Source organism: Pongo pygmaeus, chromosome 8 (genome assembly GCF_028885625.2).
Source record: "Pongo pygmaeus isolate AG05252 chromosome 8, NHGRI_mPonPyg2-v2.0_pri, whole genome shotgun sequence".
Classification (NCBI taxonomy): Eukaryota; Metazoa; Chordata; class Mammalia; order Primates; family Hominidae; genus Pongo; species Pongo pygmaeus.
The window spans coordinates 76,459,253-76,483,334 of record NC_072381.2 but is presented as its reverse complement, the minus strand read 5'-3'; the positions used below and the strand labels follow the sequence as shown (position 1 = coordinate 76,483,334).

Genomic DNA, 24,082 nt, shown 5'->3' with positions numbered 1-24,082 from the left:
CAGGTGCTGGAGAGGATGTGGAGAAATAGGAACACTTTTACACTGTTGGTGGGACTGTAAACTAGTTCAACCATTGTGGAAGTCAGTGTGGCGATTCCTCAGGGATCTAGAACTAGAAATTCCATTTGACCCAGCCATCCCATTACTGGGTATATACCCAAAGGACTATAAATCATGCTGCTATAAAGACACATGCACACGTATGTTTATTGCAGCATTATTCACAATAGCAAAGACTTGGAACCAACCCAAATGTCCAACAATGATAGACTGGATTAAGAAAATGTGGCACATATACACCATGGAATACTATGCAGCCAGAAAAAATGATGAGTTCATGTCCTTTGTAGGGACATGGATGAAATTGGAAATCATCATTCTCAGTAAACTATCGCAAGAACAAAAAACCAAACACCGCATATTCTCACTCATAGGTGGGGATTGAACAATGAGAACACATGGACACGGGAAGGGGAACATCACACTCTGGGGACTGTTGTGGGGTGGGGGGAGTGGGGAGGGATAGCACTGGGAGATATACCTAATGCTAGATGATGAGTTAGTGGGTGCAGCGCACCAGCATGGCACATGTATAAATATGTAACTAACCTGCACATTGCGCACATGTACCCTAAAACCTAAAGTATAATAACAATAAATAAATAAAATAACAGAAAAGAGCAATTTCCTAAAAAAAAAGAAGACAACATGTCCCCTGCTCTAATGGAGTTTAGAATTTAGTAGGGAGGAAAATCCATTATATAGGAAATTATACAGGCACAATGAATATCAAAATGTGAGAATCTCCACATGTAATGGACAATTATTGGAGGAAAACTATCTTGGACTTGCATATCAGAGAAGGCTGGGCTAATCTGGAATCCTAATGATGAGCAGATACTGGTAAAGGGAAAGAGGGGGCATTGTAGGAATTGTGTTTCTCAGAGATAATGGAATGGTGTGAGGGTGAGCCTGATGTTTGTAAGACCTGAGATTTCTGCACGAGGAGGTAGCATTGAAGAGAAAGTGGTAAAATATAATGCAAATGAGAGCAGACCCTGAAGTTCCTTTACAGAGGGCATTAGGAGATGGGATTTCATGCTAAGGGCAAGGGGTGACACTAAGACCTAAAAGGGCTTTTATGTATGATGATAGATGACAGATTTTTCACTTTGGAAATATCACAGGAGCTTAAGTATGGACAATGGAAGTTTACAAAACCGATGACAGGAGATAAGTTAAGAACATGCTGCAGAAATCTAGGTGAGAGGTGCCAGTGCCTAAACTAAAGGAGGGACCAAGATGGCATGAATGTTCCCCTCCGCTTGAAAACGGCTTTCTCCAAGTTGTAAAACCATCTCCTATTATAAAGAAAACATTTATGAGAAGTTCTACTATTTCTTTGGTTAAAGACAATTAGAAAATTTGATGGACTATAATCCCTCTCACCTCATCTCTGAAAAATCTTTGTTTCAGCAGAGTTGAGCTCAGAATGAGTTCTAGCCTTTGTTCCATTGAAAAAGCCTTGAATAAAGTCTTCCTCTCCTATTTAACTTTGCTGCAATTCTTCTTTGACAGTGGTGATAGTGGAGGTGGTGAAAAATGGACAAGTTCAGAAAATACTTAGAAGAGAGTAAAACCAGAACATGTTGTATGATTAGCTATGGGAAGATTCAAAAACTATTCCTGAGTTTAGATTTGTGCAACTGAATGTACAGAGGTGCCTTAAGGAATGTAAGAGTTTGAGCAGATTAGTGGATTAAGGTGGTGCATTTAGGTTTGGAAACAGTGAGATCTACAGATGCCTGTGATTAATTCAAGGAGAGGAAATTTGTAGGCCTCCCAATATATGTAGTCAGAGCTGAAAAGACAGGACTAGGCTAGAATCACGTGCCTATATATGATATTTGAAATCTTGGGCTTATGTGACAATGTCTAAGAAAAGTAGGAAGAGCTGGAGGACTATAGGGTTTAGATGAGAACTCTAATAAACCCTAATGTTTAAAAATAGATAGAGGAAAAGGAAACCATGAAAAATATGAAAAAGATCACCCAGAAAGATAGGAGAGGAGAGTTACTGCCAAACATAAAATTGAAATGATAGTAACCAATGATGAGAAAATGTATTGCCTGCTGTGTTGCTGCTGATTAATGGAATTTTATCTAGATTTATTCAAACTGTTTTTTATACTAAGCCAAATTAGATCATGAAGGTGGTAATGAGGTCATGTGTCCCAATATTCTGTAAGGTAATTCCGTACAAATTTGAGTTATTGAGAGTCTGTTCTGATAATAATTATGGCCTATTAAAATGTTTTTAATTTTTAGAGCAAACCATTCATCCATGGAATTGTTTTTCTATTTTCATAGTGAAGGATATTCAGCTAACTGCATGTTAACAAGCAAAAGTGAGGCAGTTTTTCCTATCATCAACATAAAGTTTACATGGCGTTTTTTTACACTAAGAACCATCGCTAGTATTTTAAGATTTGATATGCTCCAGTTCATCTGTTGCTATTGACGTTTTGAGGTTGTGTCCAGTAACCTAGGCAACTGTTCTTATTTCTGTCCTAATTTACTTCTATTTATAGAGCTTATATAGATTCAATGGCCCCAGAGATTTTCTCTAAGGCAGGGCAGGTTGACAAACTATATGCTCTTAAGTGAATATAATGTTAAACACATGACAGACCTTAGTCATCAAGCAAAGACTGCATATTACAATTTCTGTAATTTGGGGTCATCAGTATATATGACAAATAATGTATCTTTAAAAATGTAGTGTAACCTGGTCACAATGAAATATGAAATGACTATTGTTGAAATTATAATATTTCAATGTTTTGTTTTTAATGTTCTATTCATTAAACTCAATTCCAGCAATTAGAACTAGCAGATTCAAATATCCTTAAATAAAAATCTTACCCGGTCTAATTCAGTGCTGTTAAACAAATTCCTTTTCTCACCACTCACCTACAAGACACTATAATCAAAGTTTAAGTTATGTGAGACAGAACAAAACCTTTGATTTAGTATTTAGACCTTATTGGATTTCAAGTTATATAGGCGGAGGAAAGAATGACTGTAGAATATGTTCTTCTTGGACAGGGGCAAAGAAAGAAGAGGTGATTTTAAATGGCTACTTGCAGAACTGTTTCCAACATGCATCCAATAAATATCAGAATGAGATGCATTTTTTTCTCTTTTTTAAAAAAATCATTATAGATCCAGAAAAATTAAATGTTGTTTTTTTCTTTTTTCTTTCTTTTTCTTTTTCTTTTTTTTTCTTTTAGGCAGTCTCTCACTCTGTCACCCAGGCTGGAGTGCACTGGGCACAATCTCCACTCACTGCTACCTCTGCCTCCTGGGTTCAAGCAGTCCTCCCACCTTACCCTTCCTAGTAGCTGGGATTACAGGCATGCACTGCCATGCCCAGCTAATTTCTGTATTTTTAGTAGAGATGGGGTTTCACCATGTTGGCCTGGCTGGTCTTGAACTCCTGGCCTCAAGTGATCCACCCACCTCAGCCTCCCAAAGCGCTGGGATTATAGGCATGAGTCACTGTGCCTGGCAGAAAAATTAAAAATTGAAAAGTTTAAGTCCTATGCGAGTTTATGAGAATTGACAGAGACAGAAACTAATGGATTACCAAGCTACCAAAGTTCCACAAGGAAGAAAAACTCCCAGTGCAGAGCCAGGCATTTTACTAAATGATGAGAGAAATAAGAACTTGACAACTATTGGGTCAACTTTTCTGTGATGTTGCATTAACAAGGGTTGCTTTTTTGGATATCTATTTCAGTTCTAGCTTATTTATGTGAATACAGATTTACATAAACTTGCTGGCATCATTAAGAATCACAAAGCCTTCTTTCTTTTAATCTCTTAAAGCACTTCTTGATTAGCCCCCTTCTTGAGGCAAAAAACAATTTCAAAAGACTTCTGGTAGTAAAGTGTCCATAATGTCAAAAATACTTAGTACCATGAAACAGGAAACCAAGTAGTCCCATATCAGGAGTCAGAGAGATTTGTATTTACAAAGCTCCCCGAGCTACTCAATAAAAAGTCAAAGCACATCAGGAGCACACAAAGATCTGCATTTTTCATGAGATTCATTTTATAAAAATCAAAATTTATTGTTCACTTCCTATGTGCCAGAAACCAAACAAGAATTTTCACATATCTAATTGAATCTTCAAAAACACCTATAAAAAATAGATATTATTATCATCATCATGATTTTACAGATAAGAAAATTGAAAGTTAGAAATGTAATTTTATGAAGTTCATATGGATAGTAATTGGAGGAAATAAGATTTGAGTCAAGGTTTATGTGACTCCAAAGTCCATTCTCTTGACTTATACATTACAGCAGTTCTATAAAAGGCAAGTCACTTGCTCACCTATTCTATTCCCCAAACTCTCTTTCAATCAATTTTATGAAGAGCCTTTTTAAACCCACAGTTATTACCCAGGTAAGTTTGAGGAACATTCAGCTGCTGCCCTGCTGCAACTTAAATAATTTCCTAAGTCTTGACTACGACTGCTGCCCCTATTGCAGAAAATAAAACAGGAAAAACTTCTAGAAATTAGAATTCTCATTTTATTGAAACATCACACAGGCCAACATGATGAGACAATGACTAAGGAGCAACAGCCTTTGCTCTTCTGGATTCTGTGGTGGGAACTAACTTTGGATCCTCATCCTGCAGGATCCCCTGCTATATGACCCTACTTGCCTAATACTCCACTTCATCAAGGTGAAGTGACCCACCAAGAGAGACTTTCAGGATCTGGGCATTACGAGGTAGTTTCTAAATGGTAATCAACAAGCCAATTTTGCTATTGATAGAAGATTGCAGGATGGGGACATGTAGAAATTTGCAAGGTTTAAATACATCTGATTTTAAGGTTTGTGGTCTTCAGTTTAACAAACCATCTTTCTAGTACAGCAATTTATAATATCAACTCTATAATACTGGCTGTTGCAATAGTAGATCAATGATAATATTAAGGGATGATGAGACCATTCCAGTTTACAAGTGTGCTGTACTGGAAAGAGAACATGTTTGAGGCCAAAAGACCTGAGATTTGGTCCCAGTCAATATGACTTCCATAAACTACTTAAATTTTTTGTTTCATTTCCTAATTAGTAAAATCAAAAGGAAAAGATAACAAAAATAAGCTCCAGGGCTTTTTATAAATAAGCTACCAATTTGAAAATGTTCTGTAAACTATAATGTGTTAAATAGTATCAGGCACTGCTCTGTTTAAATAGAAAATATGATTTAGTCTGTATGTCATATAACATTTTAGGAAGCTTTTAGGACTTACAAACATCTTATTAATAAGTTTAGAAATTTTATTCTCTTTTAAAAGGTATATTTTCATGTCTCTTTTGAATTTGAGTTTTTCAGATAAAAGATGCCTGTTTTATTCTGGTTGAAAGCATGAATAGAATAAACAATGAGCTCTGTGAAGAATGTTCTATGAACCCGTATCAAACCCAAACTCCTGTGTCACTCCGGTACACCTGATCACTGGATATAACCATGTATTGGTCCAGTGAGTATTCATGTTTAATAATTAAGATAATTACTGATTTCCACTGCTGTTTCCATTGCCACGTCGTAAGTCATGCATTATTGGTCTTTTAATATCTTTTCATTGACCACAGACTCTAAATCATTATATGTTAGTTACAGAACTTTACAATGCCTAGTGGCATTTGCCACTGGTGACAACAATAATAAATGATGTTGAGCTGAAGCTAGTAGGAATGAAATACAGAAAGTAAAATGATAATAAATAACTGTCACTCCATTACTAAACAGTGCCTGGTTCTAGCGCATGTTCAATACAGCAGAGTCTGCATGATCCAAGAACTAAAAAGGCATTTACTCTTTAGAAACAGCAACAACAAAAAAGAAATCCATTTACTCATCCTCTGCTGTGACCCCAAATTCCACACTGAGCATGGCATGAGTATTTAAAGATTTCTCAACAGAATCTCCTTCAATATCTTATAGTATCTTCTCAAAGTGAGAGTGTGTGTGAAATGTGCCAAAAGTTACACTCAGTCCAATGGATATGAAATTACAGCAATTACGGCTAGAATGTGACAATAATGTCTCAGATGGATATGAGACTGAAGATATAAATATCATTTTATTATTATAAGGAGTATGGAACACAGATATTAGTATAAAGAATATGGGACTCAAGAATACAAGATGTCTGGTAGATATTGTAAAACCTATCTAAATATAATGTTGGTTCTTGTTGGGTGATTTGGGTGGGGACCAAATCTGAGCTATCCTTTTCTATGGCCATCTGTCTCATAAACTTAACTTAGGAGAGTAGAATCTGTTGTAATAAACTCACAAGGCAGATATAATGTAAGGGGTGTTATTGGTATCAAATCATCTACAATATAAAATCATTTCTCTTCAAAATTTAAAGGAAAATTTGTGTCTTCCCCTTGTCAGACAGCTGTGACATCCTTTGCTCTGCCCTCTTTCTAATTCCATTAATGATACATCAGGTTTATTGCTCTGGTGGTGGTCTATCTGTTTGTTTTTTAGTAAAGGACTTATCCTAACTGTATTTCCTAAGTAAACTGACATGTGGCAATCACAGAAGGTCTGAGTCTGAAGACATAATCCTCTTACTACACAAGTTACATAAATCTGAGCCTTAGTGATCTTATTAGTAAAACTGGAATAATATTAATATAGCAAAGTTAATGTAAAAATTAAGTAAATAATATACGTGGAGTAATTTTCTTTTATTATTTTCTTCCAAAAAGCAGAGTCTGAGATTGGAAGGCAGTTTTTTTTGGAAATAGATATTAGTAAACGGAACTGGGAGCCTGGGAAGAATGAATCAGGAAAGAAAGGAGAGACAGTCTAAAGACACAGTATCAACATGGTTACTACTTGATCCTACTGGGGACCCTTTCAGGTTCTGTGGAAAATGCATTTCCAAATTGTCCATCTTAGAAACAGAATAGGGCTATTGGTCAAGAGTTGCTCTACATGGGGTTCATGCCTCATATGAGGTTGTATATGTATTATCTCGACTGAGCAGTTATCAGAGGGATTCCACATAGTAGTTGCTAGGGAGCCCTAATGCAGGAAGTGAATAAAATCCAAATTATTTGGGATTTATGCAGAGGAGATTTATAAGAGCAGAGAATAGCTAGGTTGAATATAACGTTGCCACCAGTAGATTTCGTGGTCAGGGATCTATCTTGTCACTAAACAGTGGTGAGGTTTTCACCCAGTGGCATTCCGAATGAACTGATTGTCTGAGAACTGTACACAGCAGAACACTAATGCAAGATGCAGAACAGTTTCAGGGTAGTTTCCACAACATTAGAAGCAGTGCCTTCTATGAAAAATTCTTAAGATTCAGAACCATAGAGATCAACAAGTTTGTAACCTATAATGGGCAGCCAGTCATCTAGCTGGCCTGGCCTATACTTCGGACCAAGAACAAAAATACAAATGAAAATAGTAGTAATAAGCAGTTTACCATCTTATATAATGTGGAAATTTTTGAAACACTTCCATATGCATTATCTTATTTGAAGTTACCAGTGATGCTGTGAGAAACTATGGTATTATTCATCTCATTTTTCAAATGAATAAATTTGGTTTTCTAACCAAGTCTTCATCGTCTACAAGTGCTAAGCCCGAATAAAAACTGAGGTGTGTTTATCCTAATTTCAGCATTCTTAAAAAAAGCCTTAATTTTAACAAAATTTCCTTTGGTCAATTACTTTATAAGCCTTGACACCTATACTTCACCTTCAATGACATCAGCCTGAGTGAATCATGCACCCACTTCCCTGAAAGCATGAGCAAAGCTTACCTTTAGCAAAATGTATTTCCAATTCAATTTCCATTCAGAAGATGTGATCTCTACCAATGATGCCAACTAGATTTGAAGAAAACTAAATCCAGATGCTGTATGACCCTAGACAATTTTCAACACAAATTGGCTACTAGAGGGCTGACAAATAACTCAAACAATCTGTAAGAAATGGAAACTCAAGAAAGTAGCATTTCTCAATATATTACAAAATACTATCTGTCTGGCTATGTGATAATGGTGTCTACTCAGAGAACATTTTTTCTCCACTGAAATGAAATATTCCTATTACCAAAATTTGAGATAAGCAATGTTTCTGATAAAACATAGGTTTTATTTTCTTGACTGATATATATTATTTCTAGGCAATCTGAATGTCTGAAAACATGGAACTTTCCCAAATTTATCTTTTCCCATATTATGTTTTACCATATTTTCTGTATTTTATAGTAAATGAGAAAATACTTAGCACACTGTAAAAACAAACATGTAGATGCAAGATATTATTGTTAATAAAAAGATATAGTTAAGCTCTAAAGAGATGGCTTTTTAAACATTCATTTCACATATGTGAAAGTAGATAAACAAATAAAATATTTTACATAATATGTTGTGGGATTTTAAAACATCAATCAAAAAGAATAGTAGAAACAGAATCTGACTCTCTGCATCTGTTTAAAATTAGATATTTTGCAGTGTACTTATCTTATTTTCCATTCTTAGGGAATAGAAATCCAAAGGATTATAGGTAAAATTTGGTAAAGACTAAAGTTTTGTTTTTTTTTTTAAATCAGTTTCCACAAGCCATAGATTACAATAGAATATCAAAACATGTAAGGAATATCAACATTTTTATTTAAGGAAATGTGCACTAACATGCATTGTGAACATGGAGTTAACCAAACAGGTCTTTGCTTGAAATGTTTCTGCAGAGCTTTTATAACAATATGTCTACAAAAACAGAGTATGCGCCAGCCTTTCAATATAAGTGTTTCAACACCAGATAGATCCATAAGAGACCACAAAACAGAGGGAAAGGTTAGGAATTTGCTTCCATCTCCAAATTTTATGTCACTGAATTTAACTAACTTAATAATAATATTAATAATGATGATCATGATAATCATACTATTGTTGCTGCTGCTATTACTACTACAAATAATAGTAACTAACAGTTATTGAGAAGTTACTATGAACTAGGCACTATATAAGTGCTCTGTTAGTTGACTCAGTTAATTCCCACAGTAATCCTCACGTGAAGGATACTATTAGTATCTCTGCTTTACAAATGAGGGAACTGAGGTACAGAGAAGCTAATTGATTTTCCCAAGTAACACTCCAGAAGGAGGTGGCAGATTCACAGGCATTCCCAGGAAGGCTTAGGCACCGTGCTATACTACGCGGGTTTCAGATCCAAGGTTTGTTGTCTGGTCTGTAGTTGCAAGCTAGAGGTGGCTAGGATGCCAAACTTTCACAGATACCCAGGCACCGGGTAAAGTGAAGTAAAGTGAAGTACAATATCTCAGAGTAATTCAGAAATTAGAATTAACATATTTGGAGTTGTGTGGTGGTGGTGGTGGTGGTGGTGGGGTGTGGGTGTGTGTGTTTGGGGGCAGGCACAGGAGAAGTTATTGTAGAGAAAGAAAAGTAGATTATTGACTCAGACGAGTTTTCTTTTCCACTAGAATTTTGGAGTATATTTACAACTTCTTCGTTTCTTTTTTCTACTCTAAGCAAACATGTACATATTTCGCTTTTATATTCCCATGACTCCTATAAAGATCAAAAGCAGTATGGAGAGATTCACTACGTGACCTGAAATGGACTTACTCTGAGCTCTCAAGATAGAGGAAAATAATTCCCTTCATATGGTTTCCCTTAAAGCTAAGGCTTTTCTCCATGTGCTTCACAGAACTAGCTCCAGATCCAGGAGTCCCACCCATTAGAGGCTGCCTAGATTGACAAAGGGAGGGCACAGCCTTCAATGACACAGTACATGGTTCTCCCACCAGTTGAAGTGACATACCCTATCAGTTTTCCCTTCGGTTTGAATGCTGGTGTGACTGCGGACCTCATGTTCCTCTTCAAGGTCAGAAACATCCTCCAGTTCCTCTGGGGTCTATAAAAAGAAAGCAAAACATTGCCAGTGGGAATGTAAAAGCATTTCTTCTTTGGAAAACAATGTGGCAGTACCTTAAAACGGTAATCATAGAGTTACCATACGACCCAGCAATTTCACTCCCAGTTATATACTCAAGAGAAACAAAGGCATATGTCCACACAAATACATATACACAAATGTTCACAGGAGCATCAGTCATGACAGCTAACAAATGGAAACCAAATGTATATCTACTGATGAATGGATAAACAAAATGTGGTACATGTGTGCAATGGAATATAATTTGGCCATAAAAAGAAGCAAAATACTGATACACACCACAACACAGGTGAACCTTGAAAACATCATCCTAAGTGATGGGAGCCAGCCACAAAAGGCCACATATTGTATGATCCCATTTACATGAAATGTCTACAACAGGCAAATCTATAGAGACAGAGATTTAATTAGTGGTTGCTAGGTGCTAGGGGAAAGGGGAAATGGGCAATGACAGCTGATGGGTATGTGGTTTCTCTTTGAGATGATAACAATGTTCTGCAGTTAGATAGTAGGAATGATCACAAACCCTTCTGAATATACTAAAAAACACTGAGTTTTATACTTCAAAATGGTGAGTTTTATGGTATATGAATTATATCCCAATAAACTGTGAGAGAAAAAGAAAGCAAAAAAATGATCACAAGGAAAATTTTATTTCAGTGAATAGCAATTTGGCTACCCACTATGTGGTTACTGCAAACCAAGATGCTTACAGTTGATAAATGCATTTGATAATCATCATTAAAATCATATATCATCAAAATGCCACCAGAAATTATCAAGAAATTAAAATTTTTAGGGACTTAATAAATAATTCAACTTGAAATTCAGTGTCTATTATAAAGAGTTAGCTAACTTCCATTCCTTCTTTCAATTTCAGCTTAAGTGCCTCTTTCTCAGGGAAGTGTCTTGCTCAGGAATCCTCTAGACTGGGCTGGATTCCCTGCCAAGTGTTTTCTAGCCCCCTCTACTTTATCTGCCATAATGATCATCATACTTTAATATATCATTGCTGAATTAGGAAGCTAATTGTTGAACTGTCTGTGAGGCAGACATATTCTGTGAGGCAAGGACATATCTTCCTTGTCATTTTTGCAAATACAGGTCAAAGTGCTTAACAAGAATTAGCCTAGTATTTGTTTTAGCGCACAAGGTCTCAACTTAACATATTTTTTTTATTTCAATAGCTTTGGGGATACAAGTGGGTTTTGGTTACACAGATGAATGGCATAAATGTGAAGTCTGAGATTTTAGTGAGCTCTTCATCCAAGGAGTGCACATTGTACCCAATATGTAGCTTTTTATTCCTAACCTCTCTCCCATCCTCCCTGCTTCTGAGTCTCCAATGTCCATTATTCCACTCTGTATGATTCCTTTGCTACAATATCCTGGTGACAAACCCAGAAAATAAGTATTTAGGTTTCATAGAAAACAACCAAAAACGAAGTAGAAGATGTCCTTTGGCCTGCATCTTTCATGCACACATGGCTGTTGAAGACTGGAAATGGGCAGAGCCCGTCTCCTTAGACTAGCTCTGGTTTGCCTTAAACCTTGCTTTACACACAGACGTTCTGTTTATTTTCAGGGTTGCCAATAGCCTTTCATCCCTTGGGAGCACTCCAGAGATGGGGACATTTGATGATTAGCTCATATTATAGAGCAAAACTACCAATTCCCTATTCATCAATGGCTTCAGATTCTTTCTCATCTCATAGATCTTTAAACAGCACTTTCTTTGTTCTCACACACTTGCACTGAGCAATACCCATCCCTTTGCAGAAGAGCATTTTGCATTTATTTCAACCAATTCCTACCAGATATTAACATTCCCCCTTTCGCCAAAGCCTTCAATGTGCTATTTTTTATCTCTATGTTGATCTGTTTGCAATCCTTCTTTGCTGCAACTACATGCAGCTATTATCTTAGGACAATTGATTCTTTCTTCTTAGGTATTAATAGCACAAGTTCATTACTATGTAATTTCTATACAATCATATATCTCGTTATTAGCCATTTTGTGTATTCTTGTCACAGTATTCTTGAGAAAACATCTTTGCAATTTCCCTCCTTGTTATATCACCAGGCCCTATAACATTTGAACAAATTCAGTTAATCAAATTCTCTTTCTCGTGCCCTGTTATTTTGCAACTGAAGGCTGTCTGGTGTCCCTACTGTGATCTGTTTCTTATAAATGTCTGTTGTTTATTACTTGGGTTATATCCTATCATGCAATGACAAATAACTTCATCATCCACTCCTATAGTTTATTCAACCCCCAAGTAAAGTAACAAACTAAGAACAATTGCTGCTATCAGAAGTCAAAAGTGCCATTTTTGTTGGGGATGCTGTAGGAAGAGATAAGCCTACCATTTACGCCCACATACTTCTGTGTTTTTCTTTGTGTTTAACACAGGATTAATAGTTTTCTTGCAAAGCTACAAAAACTGACCTCTTCTTTTCATGAACAAAATCAGTGGGGAAGTGTTCAAAACACTTGCTGGCAGCATTTCACATTCTGTAAGGCATGGTGTTGGATGGTACTGTGAAAATAAATAGTTAAATACAAAATGCTACAGTTTAAGTGGAAACTAAGAAAGAGAAAGGAGCACACTAATAATTTTGAGGGCAATACATTAACTCCTTCAGCACTAAACACAAATAATAGAAACAGCAAATATCCCAGCACTTTGGGAGTCCAAGGTGGGTGGATCATCTGAGGTCAGGAGTTCGAGACCAGCCTGATCAACATGGAGAAACCTCGTCTCTACTAAAAATACAAAATTAGCTGGGCGTGGTGGCACATGCCTGTAATCCTGCCTACTTGGGAGGCTGAGGCAGGAGAATTGCTTGAACCCAGGCGGCCGAGGTTGCAGTGAGCCAAGATCCCGCCATTGCACTCCAGCCTGGGCAACAAGAGTGAAACTCCATCTCAAAAAAAAAAAAAAAAAGAAAAAAGAAAGGGGTGGGAAAGGAGGGATGATACAGTACCCTAGATCATGCCTTCTTAAAATAGTCTGCTTCTACCTATCTGGTAAACATCTGGAAGTTTTGTGTGTATGTGTGTGTGTGTGTGTGTGTGTGCGTGTGTGTGTGTGTTTCTAATCAATTTTCATTCTGTGAAAGATTAACTATCTTAGAGACAGTGTTATATATTAGAAAGGCCCTATAATTTTGAGTAATGCAGACCTGAATTTGAGCTCTGGTCCTCTAATGAGTGATTATGGGCAATATGTGTTCTCTTTTAAAGTTTGGTTCCCTCAGAATAAAATTTGGATAATAATACCTAATCCCAAAAGTTGTTGCGAGGCTCAATTATATTAAGATGCTTTGGGTAAGACCTTAGCCCACAGACATAGCTGGATTGTGGCAAAAGTTTATTTCTGTTTGTTGCTTTTCCTCTTCTTTCTCCACTGTCTTATACCTCATCCCAATATACACCTTTATATTTTTATTAAACATTTATGTAAATATATCCAAATTTGAATCACCTTTATTCCAAATTTAATAATTTTAATCCATTATAATCCAAATTCATTTTTGATTTGGGACTTTGGATAAGCCACCAATGTTTCTGTCCTTTAGATTCTACACAGACATTATTTTGGGTTGACATGGTACATTTACTAGTTGTCTCTAGTTACAGTTACCTGAGTTTGATTATCTAATGTCATTGTGCTAAACAGGGTTTAATATAATTACCCATGCACTGCTTCCTTCCAAACTCCATGTAAGAGATCTCTTTTAATTGGACTTTAATCATGTCTAAGAGTGAAATTATCTCTTAAACTGGCCTCAGCAAAGATTCACTCTAGCATGATTCTCAGGGATGATGGAAATAATTTGTCTTCTTTAAGCTGGGCTGTCTCTAAACCAGACCAAGATGAAGTGAGCCCATTTTTTCAGAAAAAGTGTTAATCAATGCAGACATTAATGTTATTTCTCATATCAGAATAGTGGATATATATTTCATATTTTCCTATTTTACCTCTGGCTTATTATGGAGTCTTCCTTAGGCAGCCCAAAAGTGATTTGGAATAGGCTTAGTTTCTTCACCTGTAAAATAGCACAAATACTACCTAATTTTTAGGGTTATTGTAAAGATAAAACAAGATTATGGACCAGAACATTATTCAGTGACTAGGAAATACTGAATTATTAATATTGTTTATGAATAGTATAGATTATCATTACTGTTGTTATCTCACTTGATCCATGCAAAAGAAGCCAGAAACAAATATAGAAGTTGAAGTTCAAAAAATTCAGGCTGAGGTGTTTACATAGAAGCCAGGACAGCAATGACATAGTAGTAATACATTAAGACTTCAGGATCACAGTAAATTTCATATATATATCCTTTTTCCCACAAGGAGTTCAATCCTTTCTATAGACATTATCTCACTAATTCTTTCAGCATCCCTAATGAAACAGGTGGCATTATTACAACTAAAAATTCACTTGCACAGACTTTATAAATATTTAATTTTAAAATACAAAAAAGAAATTCATGGTTGCTAAATTTTAAAGAAGAAAGAAAAAAACACGCAGAAAGAAAATAAAGAAGAAATAAAAAGTATTAAAACTACTGTGGAAAACAAGAGTCATGCTTGGCTTCTTCTCAGAATTATGTTTGAATTCTAAATCATACACATGACTTATTATAAATATAATTCACCGGCTAGCTTTCACTGACATACTGAAATCAAATAACCACCATAGTAATGTCAAGAGTGGTCTCGCACTCAGAGAAGCTCTTAGGAAACACGCTACGAATGTCCATCCCAAGCAGGTGGCTAATGTCACATGTTCAGTGATTTCATTCCAGCTGAGGTGGTAACGTAGGATGATTTTGCAATGTCAAAATGGAGAGATCAGAATTAAAATACATTTAAAAAATAAAAATATATCAATGACACAATGCCAAATTAAAGAAAATTAAGACATGGCCCTTGTTGAACACACACACACAAACACACACTAAAGTTCCTGCCCCACACCTTTGACCATGAGACTGGCACTCTACCTTATAAATATTCGAGAAATCAGTGACATTTCCATTACACTGACCCCTTTTCTCCTCCTCAAACATGTCCCACTTGTCAGCACTTTCCACTTAAGGCTCTTTATGTCTTTCTATTTACCCCTTCTTGCAGACTGGATCCTTCTCGGCATGGGAGCTCAGATGCTCTCTACTCAGAGAAGTCTCCCCTGGCCAGTCTAACTAAAGTTAACCCTTTTCCCCATTTCATTTATTTCTTATATTAGTCTATATATTTTCTTTAGGTCCTTTTTCATGATTTTCACCTAAAATTATATCTTTTCTTCATTTTTTTCCTTTTTTTGGCAGGTGGGATACATTTTTTATCTTATCCCTACTAGAACTTAACTTACATGAAAATAGGTATGTTGTTTGTCTTGTTTTCCATTCTGAGAATGTGAAATGGCACATAGTATGTCTCAATTTTTCTATTTCTTAGCTGAATAAAGGAACACTTTAATTACTGACAAGTTTTGTTATTGATCAATTTCACAAGAAAATCATGGGGACATTTTTGAGCTGTGGAGAATGTCTAATCCTTTGCCTTCTGTCTTTAATAAGTATTGAATCGATAATTCCTTGCCTAAAGAAAAGTATATGCAAATATTCTTGAATTTTTAAAAAAAATCCTATGGAAACTAGAGATGAGATTTTGTGTAGAGAAAGGTTTTCCATAAGCTCAGAAGAGATTCTCAGATGTGGAAGACTAAAAAGTTTGTGATTCCATAATCAGTAGTAACTTGCCCTACTCCTTGACAATCCAATATGGATATAAAAAGACTTCAGAGAAAATGTCATCTAGTAAGCCCAGACCAGTGTTTCAAGTCTCACCATAGCCCCGTGCCACAAACTTGTCATGGAAACAGTGGTAGACCTGAAAGGGTTACATGGGCTGGGACAATGGATGTCTCACTGGCAACCAGTGTGGGTAAATGACAGGATCGGTGAGGCTCCCTGATGTCTTGATGCAGCCCAAGCCTCCAGAGACAGACTTAGCCCCAAGAGAAGTGTTTCTCAGTCTTAGCATTGTTGACGTCTTGATCTGAATAATTCCAGTTGTGAGAATCTGTTTTGTGTATTGTAAGAAGTTTAGCACCAACCCTAGCTTCTATCTACCACACACATTTGGACCCTCTCAAGTCATGAGATATAATTAAATATGTTTCCAGACATTACCAAACATCCCCTGGAAATTTGGAGGCTTAGGAATCACCCATTTGAGAATCACTGCTCAAGAATTTTGGCTCACTTGGCCCAACATAGGCAGCAGGAGTAAGGGAAGGCCCAAGAATGACTATATTTCAATTTCCCATGAGCCAAGTTAAAACTAAATTTACTTGCAAATAAGTATGTAAACTGAAAATCATATCCCATATAATAACATTATGTTTACAAGACAAAAGAGAGAAGACATTTTAGTCTTAACCAGACTACTGGAAGAAGATATCAGAAAATGTGTGAAAATAAAACTACAAACTTGCTTGCAGTCTTTTTTAAAATTTATTTTTTAAATTTTTAATTGATAATTGTATATATTATATATGTAGCATACTGTGATGTTTACAACAGTATATATTAACATTATGAAATGATTAAATTCTAATTAACAAATCTATCTCCTCACTTATGTATCATTTTTGTGTGTGTGAAAACAATATTAAAAAGGGTCTGGGCGCAGTGGCTCATGCTTGTAATCCCAGCACTTTGGGAGGCCAAGAAGGGTGGATCACCTGAGGTCAAGAGTTCAAGACCAGCTTGGCAAACATGGTGAAACCCCGTCTCTACTAAAAATACAAAAAATTAGAAGGGTACGGTGGCGTGTGCCTGTAATCCCAACTACTTGGGAGGCTGAGGCAAGGGTGTCATTTGAAACTGCGTGGCAGAGATTGCAGTGAGCCAATATCATGCCACTGCACTGCAGCCTGGGTGACAGAATGAGACTCTGTCTAAAAAAAAAAAAAAAAAAAAAATTCAAATCAATATGCCTAAGCGGTATCTGCACTTCCATGTTCACAATAGCTAAGAGATGGAAGCAACCTAGGTGTCTTTCATTGGATGAACGAATAGAGAAAATGTGAGCTCTCTCTCTCTCTCTCTCTCTCTCTATATATATATATATACACTTACAAACATATACACACAATGAAATACTATTTAGCCTTAAAAAAAGGAAATTCTATCATTTGTTTGTCATCTTAATACCAGAATTTAATAAGCTGCTTTCATTCTGCTGAACTTGTTTTTATCTTTTATTCATAATGAGATTATCTGAAGATATTCAGTGCTAATCTAAGTTTGCTTGATTATATAATCAACTCAAGTTAACTCAACTAACATATTTGATTGTCTTACATATACAGTCATGTTGCTTAACAATCAGGACACATCCTGAGAAATATGTCATTATGTGAATCTGTCACTGTGCAAATATCATAGAGTATACTTAAACAAACCTAGATGGTATAACTTACTACACACCTAGGCTATATGGTATAACCCATTGCTCCTAGGCTACAAACCTGTATGGCATGTTACCGTACTGAATACTATAGGCAACTGTAACACAGTGGTAAATATTTGTGTATCTAAACATATTTAAACATAGAAAAGGTAAGGTGTTGTGTCATGATGTTAAGATGGCTATGGCATCTGATATGGTTTGGATTTGTGCTCTGGACAAAATCTCATGTCGAATTTTAATCCCCAGTGTTGAGGGAGGGACCCGGTGGGAGGTGATTGGATCATGGCGGCAGATTTCCTCCTTGCTCTTCTCATGATAGTGAGTGAGTTTCCATGAGATCTATTTAAAAGTGTGTAGCATCTCCTCCTTGGCTCTTTTCTTCCACCTCCTGCCCTGTAGATGTGCCTGCTTCCCCTTCACCTTCTGCCATGATTGTAAGTTTCCTGAGGCCCCTCCAGCCATGCTTCCTGTACAGCCTGTGGAACTGTGTGCCAATTAATTCTCTTTTATTTATAAATTACCCAGTCTTAGGTAGTACTTTATAGGAATGTGAGAACAAATAATACCATGTCATTAGGTGATAGGAATTTTTCAGTTCCATTATAGCCTTCTTATGGGACCATTATCCTATATGCAGTCCATCACTGAATGAAACATTCTCATACACAGCATGGCTGTATGTAGACACGAACTATTATGCTAGATACTGGGAACCTTGAAGGAAATAAAACACAACCCTTGCCCTCAAGAGAGATAAAGGGTAAGAATATTAGATGGAGATGAAAGATATTCCATAGAGTTATATGATTTGAGACTGAAGTTGAGTGGTTAGGGATGAAAAAATTTCCTAGGATGTGTCAGGCAGAAGAGAGGAATGAGTGTAAAGCATCTGAGGAAAAACTGGGAAGATATTTCTTATATCATCAGAAAGCTGGTAGGCTTGTGTTACGGTAGGATATTAATGGAACTTGAAGTTAGGATACTTGGGTATCCTAACTAAATTAGTTATATTTTGTTAGGCAAATCTCAGACTTTTCCTATGCTTAAATTCCTTGACCTTTAAAATGAAGATGAGAAGTAAGTAAAATTGATAATTTTTGTAAATCCTTTGAATTTTCAGTTTTTATGAATTGATGCTTAAACTGAAAACATAATAAGGCTACGACAAACAGTAGGCTGGATCAAACATCTCCTCAACACTGAGAGATCTCAACACTAGTGAAGATTTGGTAAATCTGTTGAGTTCAGTTGATTGAAACATAGTCCACTCTAATTCATCATATCAATTCAAAATAGGGTTAATCTCCTGAATACACATATCTTTCTGTTATAGCCACCAGAGGGAGAAGGCATCTAGTATTATTCTCAGTTTTATAACCCAAGTGTCTAACAGTGCCTGGCACACAGTCAGTGCTCAGTAAATACATATTTTATTGAGTTAATGCAACAGAAGAATAAATGAAGATGCAAATAAGATGTATGTCTCCAAAATCAAGAATTGGTGACTTTTCTTCTTACAATCTTTTAAAATATAATTCAAAACTGCCTCCAGGAACCATTAGTATCCCTCTATTTTGTTATTATTGTTCTTTACAGTATTATTATCAGTATTGTATTAACATTTAATATGAAATCTACCCTCTTAACACATTTTAAAGTGAATAACATAGTATTGCTAATTATAGGTACAGTGCTGTATAGCAGGATCTTTATTTATTTATCTTGCATAATTGAAATTTCATACCTTTGGAGCAGCAACTCCTCATTTCCCCTCCCCTCAGCTTGACAACTACCATTCTGCTCATGGTTTCTAGGCGGGTAAAAACATTAGATACCTCATATAAGGCAAATCATGCAGTATTTGCCTTTCTGCTAATGGCTTATTTCACTTAGAATAATGTCCCCAAGGTTCACCCTTGTTGTTGCATATGACTGATTTCCTTTTTTTTTTAAGATTGAATTATATTCCATCTTACAAGTTTATCACATTTTAGTTACCCTTTCATCTGTCAATGGACATTTAGATTGTTTTCACATCTTGGCTATTGTGAATAATGCCGAAATAAACATGGGAGTCCAGATATCTCTTTGAGATCCTGATTTCAATCCTTTGGGACATATAACCAGAAGTAGGATTGCTGGATCATATAGTAGTTCTGTTTTTAATTTTGAGAAACCTCCATACTATTTTTTATAGCAGTTGTACCATTCTACATTCCCATCAACAGAGTACCAGGGCTCCAACTCCCATTTCTTCATATACTCACCAACACTTATCTTTTCTGTGGCTGTTGATAATAGGTATCCTAAGAAGTGTGAAGTGATATCTCATTGTGTTTTTTTCTTCATGTCCATGATGATTAGTGATGTTGAGCATTTTTTTCATACACTTGTTGGCAATTTGTATGTCTTCTTTGGAGAAATGCATATTCATGTCCTTTCCCCATTTCTAAGTTGGGTTATTTCTTTTTATGCTACTGAGTTGAGTCTCTTATGGGTTTTGGATATTAACTCCTCATGAGATGTATGGCTTATAAACACTTTCTTCCATTCCATAGATTGCCTTTTTGTTTTTTTGACCATCTCATTTGCTGTGCAGAGAGGTTTTAGTTTGATGTAATATGTCTGTTTTTGCTTTTGTTGTTTGTGCTTTTGGTCAAAAAAGTCATTTTTAAGACCAACATCATAAAGCTTTTCCCTCATGATTTCTTCAAGGGTTTTACAGTTTCAGGTCTCAGGTTTAAATCTTTAACTTATTTTTATTTTATTTTGTGTATGGTGTAAAATAAGGGTCTAATTTCATTCTTTTGCATGTGGATATTCAACACCATTTGTTGAAGAGACTATCCTTTCCCCATGGGGTATTCTTAGCACCCTTGTTGAAGCTCAGTTGACTGAACTTAGGTTTATTTCTGAGCTCTCTATTCTCTTCCATTGGTCTATAGTTCTGTGTTTATTCCAGTACCATACTGTTTTAATTATTGTAGATTTATAATATATTTTGAAATCAGGTAGTATGATGCCTCCCAGCTTTGTTCTTCTTTCTCAAGATTGCTTTAACTATTCAGAGTCTTTTATAGTTCTAAGTGAATTTTAGAATTGTTTATTAAAAGCCTAGAGCTAATATGATAGTGAAAAACTGAAAGCTTTGTCTCTAAGATCAGAAGCAAAGCAAGGATGCCCATTCTTGCTACTTCTATTCAACATAGAACTGGAAATCCTAACCAGAGCAGTTAGGCAATAAAAAGAAATGAAAGGCACACATATCAGAAAGGAAGAATAAAATTATCTCTGTTTGCAGGTAATATTATATGTTGAAACCTAAAAATTTCACCAAAATACTGTTAGAACTCATAATTTAGTAAAGTTGCACAATACAAAAGCAACAGCATCAGTTGTGTTTCTACACAATAACAACGAATTATAAAAAAGCAAAATTAATAGTCTAACTTGCAATATTATCAGAAAAATTAAAATATTTTAAAGTAAGCTTAACCAAGGAAATAAAAGGCTTGAACACTGAAAACTATAAAACATTGCTAGCTGGGCAAATCCCAGCACTTTGGGAGGCCGAGATGGGCAGATCACGAGGTCAGGAGATTGAGACCATCCTGGCTAACATGGTGAAACTGCATCTCTACTAAAAATACAAAAAAAATTAGCCAGGCCTGGTGGCGGACGCCTGTAGTCCCAGCCACTCGGGAGGCTGAGGCAGGAGAATGGTGTGAACCCGGGAGGTGGAGCTTGCAGTGAGCCGAGATCACGCCACTGCACTCCAGCCTGGGCGACAGAGTGAGTCTCCGTTTCAAAAACAAAAACAAACAAACAAACAAAAAAAACAAACAAACACAAAAATTGCCTAAAGAAATAAAAGAAGATATGAATAAACAGAAAAAACATCTCATGTTTATGAATTGGAAGACTTATATTGTTAAAATGTTCATATTATCCAAGGTGATCTATAGATTCAATGCAATCCTATCAAAATCCAAATGACTTTTTTTCTAAAACAGAATATAAATCCCTTTATGTTTTATAAACCATTTTTCCCTTTTCCAACATGTTAAGAATATGAGAGGCGGGTGGATCACGAGGTCAGGAGTTCAAGACCAGCCTGGCCAACATGGTGAAGCCTTGTCTCTACTAAAAAATATAAAAATTAGCCAGGCGTGGTGGCGGGTACCTGTAGTTCCAGCTACTCAGGAGGCTGAGGCAAGAGAATTGCTTGAACCCAGGAGGTGGATGTTGCTGTGAGCAGAGACTGCACCACTGCACTCCAGCCTGGGCAACAGAGCAAGATGCTATCAAAAGACAAACCAAAAAAAAGAATATGAATTATTCCATAGGATAAAACTAACAGGCCTAGGTGAATATTTGACCTCACTACAATAATTGAAATACAGTTTGACAAATTTAAGTTGCAGAATGTAAAAATATATGCTAAAGTAAAAGAAAAAAATATATACCTATAATGTATGAAAGGGTATGATGAAACATGTAGCCAAATAGGACACTGTGGGCACATAAATCTTAAGCATACAGAATATTGCTGTCAGAGGAGACACAACCCTGAGCCTTAGTTGTTCATATATTTTCTAAGAAGCAAGTTTTTATTAGGTCACTATCTAGAAAGCTACGCAGGCCAGCAAGCATCAAATATCTAAATAGTTGATGCCTTATGTTTGAATCTGAATTATAATGTTTATCACAGGGAATAATCATAATTGCTCAAGTTTATATAAGGACTTTCTATGACTCAATAATAATAGAATCACATGGGGTAAATCATATTACAGCCTCAGTCATTCTTTCTACCAGGAAGCTTGAAAGCAGTCATTCCTCTGCTCCTAAGATGTCAATGATGCTAATAACAGCAGAAAAGCATACAGCAAATCAGCAAGTGGGTCATGAATTAAAGTGACATTATCAATATCATTGTACTTATTCAACCACCAAATGACTTGGTGACATAGCTCTGATTCCAAGGGCTGCATGTCTAATTCATGAAAACTGTCATAAGAAATATTTAAGCCAGAAATTTCAATAAAGACGTGAACTAATGAAGCCATAAAGAATAAGATTTGGCTGAAAGCTTATTTTTACAAAGTTCAAATATTAGAAATATCCAGACTCAAATCAGGATCTTTGAAATTCTTCTCTTTGAGAACATAAAAGTGAGGTAATCATTTTTAATTAAGATCTTAATATAATTTATTAACAAAAACTGTGCCAGGTTATTCCACATTCATTTTCTCATTTAATCTTAACAATAAACCTGAGAGGCAAATGTTATCATTTTAATACCACAGCTGAGAAAACTGAGCCTTACAGTTAATAGAACCAGTCCAATATTATGCAGCTAATAAAGGGCTACTTCAAAATAGGGTCCAGTACTTGTTTCATGAAACATGTGGCTTGATACTTACAAATGTATGATAAATGCAGGAACCGGACAGTCAAAACTTGTAAGTCTAGAAAATAGGCTTCGAACAGTACAAACATACTGCTCAGAGAAAAGGTAGGCCAGGTATTTAAGGGCTTACAGCAGCACAATACCAGAGAAGTCCTTGAACCGCCTCTTCCCCCTGCCAGATATGATTTCTGGACTTTAACAAACGATGTGTATGGAGCAAACATGAAAGAGACTCTTCCTCATTGCTTCACTGCTGTCTAACTTGAACCAGGCATTGACTTTGAAAACCCAACTAAAAGAAAGTCCACTTGTTTCCCAGAATGGTACTCTGGCTCTAAGTTATACTAAGCTTGAGATGAATTCAATTTTCACCTATAACACGCATAGGAGTGTGTCAGTGGACCTGCAAAATGTTCCTGAGTTATTCTTTCTTCTTTAATTCTGTTTGAATTAAACTCTACGGATAAGTACACCTACTAAACGTGCTCTGAGACAGAGCTGTGAGTTTATATACTATTTCCAAATTAGGAACAGAAAATCTATGGTAAGTGACTTGCAAAACTTCTTACAACATAATAAGGCTGGAACTATGGTAGAACGTAATATCTAGGATTGAATATCCAGATTCAAGGTCAAATGCTGCCCTTAATATCTTGTGACCTAAAACAAGAACTTAACTTGTTGAGAACACAGCTTCCTCAGCGGTACATGAAAGGATTGGACTGATGATTTATAAAATTTCAGTCATTTTTATTAACTTTAGAATTTTATGATAGGTTTAGCAAGGCATCAGGAAAGATAATGAATATCTATTTCAGAAAACTTTGAATTGTCAGCCTATCTTTTATTCAACATGCAGAATACAATTTTATATCACAAATCTCTTATAGATTGTTAACTTCTCAGGAAATTAGAAACAGCTTTTCAAACTTCCTTTATGCAGGACTATGTAGGATGATGTGATGGTTCTTCACACACAGCAATTGCTGATGCCATTGACAATTGTGGCAATACCATTACTCTTGTTGATCTATGGGGGGAGGTGGTTGAAACCATGCAATAATAATAAGAGCAGTAGTCGGGGGTGGGGATGCTAAAAATGGTGGTGGCAGCAGTAGTAGAAACAGTAGCAGCAGA

General features: G+C 36.0%; 1 protein-coding gene across 2 annotated transcripts in view; it reads right to left on the bottom strand.

Annotated features, from left to right (window-relative positions):
- Positions 1-24,082, bottom strand: part of CTNNA3 (catenin alpha 3) — a 1,765,907-nt gene that overhangs the window by 189,581 nt on the left and 1,552,244 nt on the right. For both annotated transcript variants that reach the window (XM_054435153.1, XM_054435155.1), the window contains exon 14: positions 9,902-9,994. In XM_054435153.1, the coding sequence (XP_054291128.1) occupies positions 9,902-9,994 (93 nt within the window). The remainder of the gene's footprint in view (positions 1-9,901; positions 9,995-24,082) is intronic.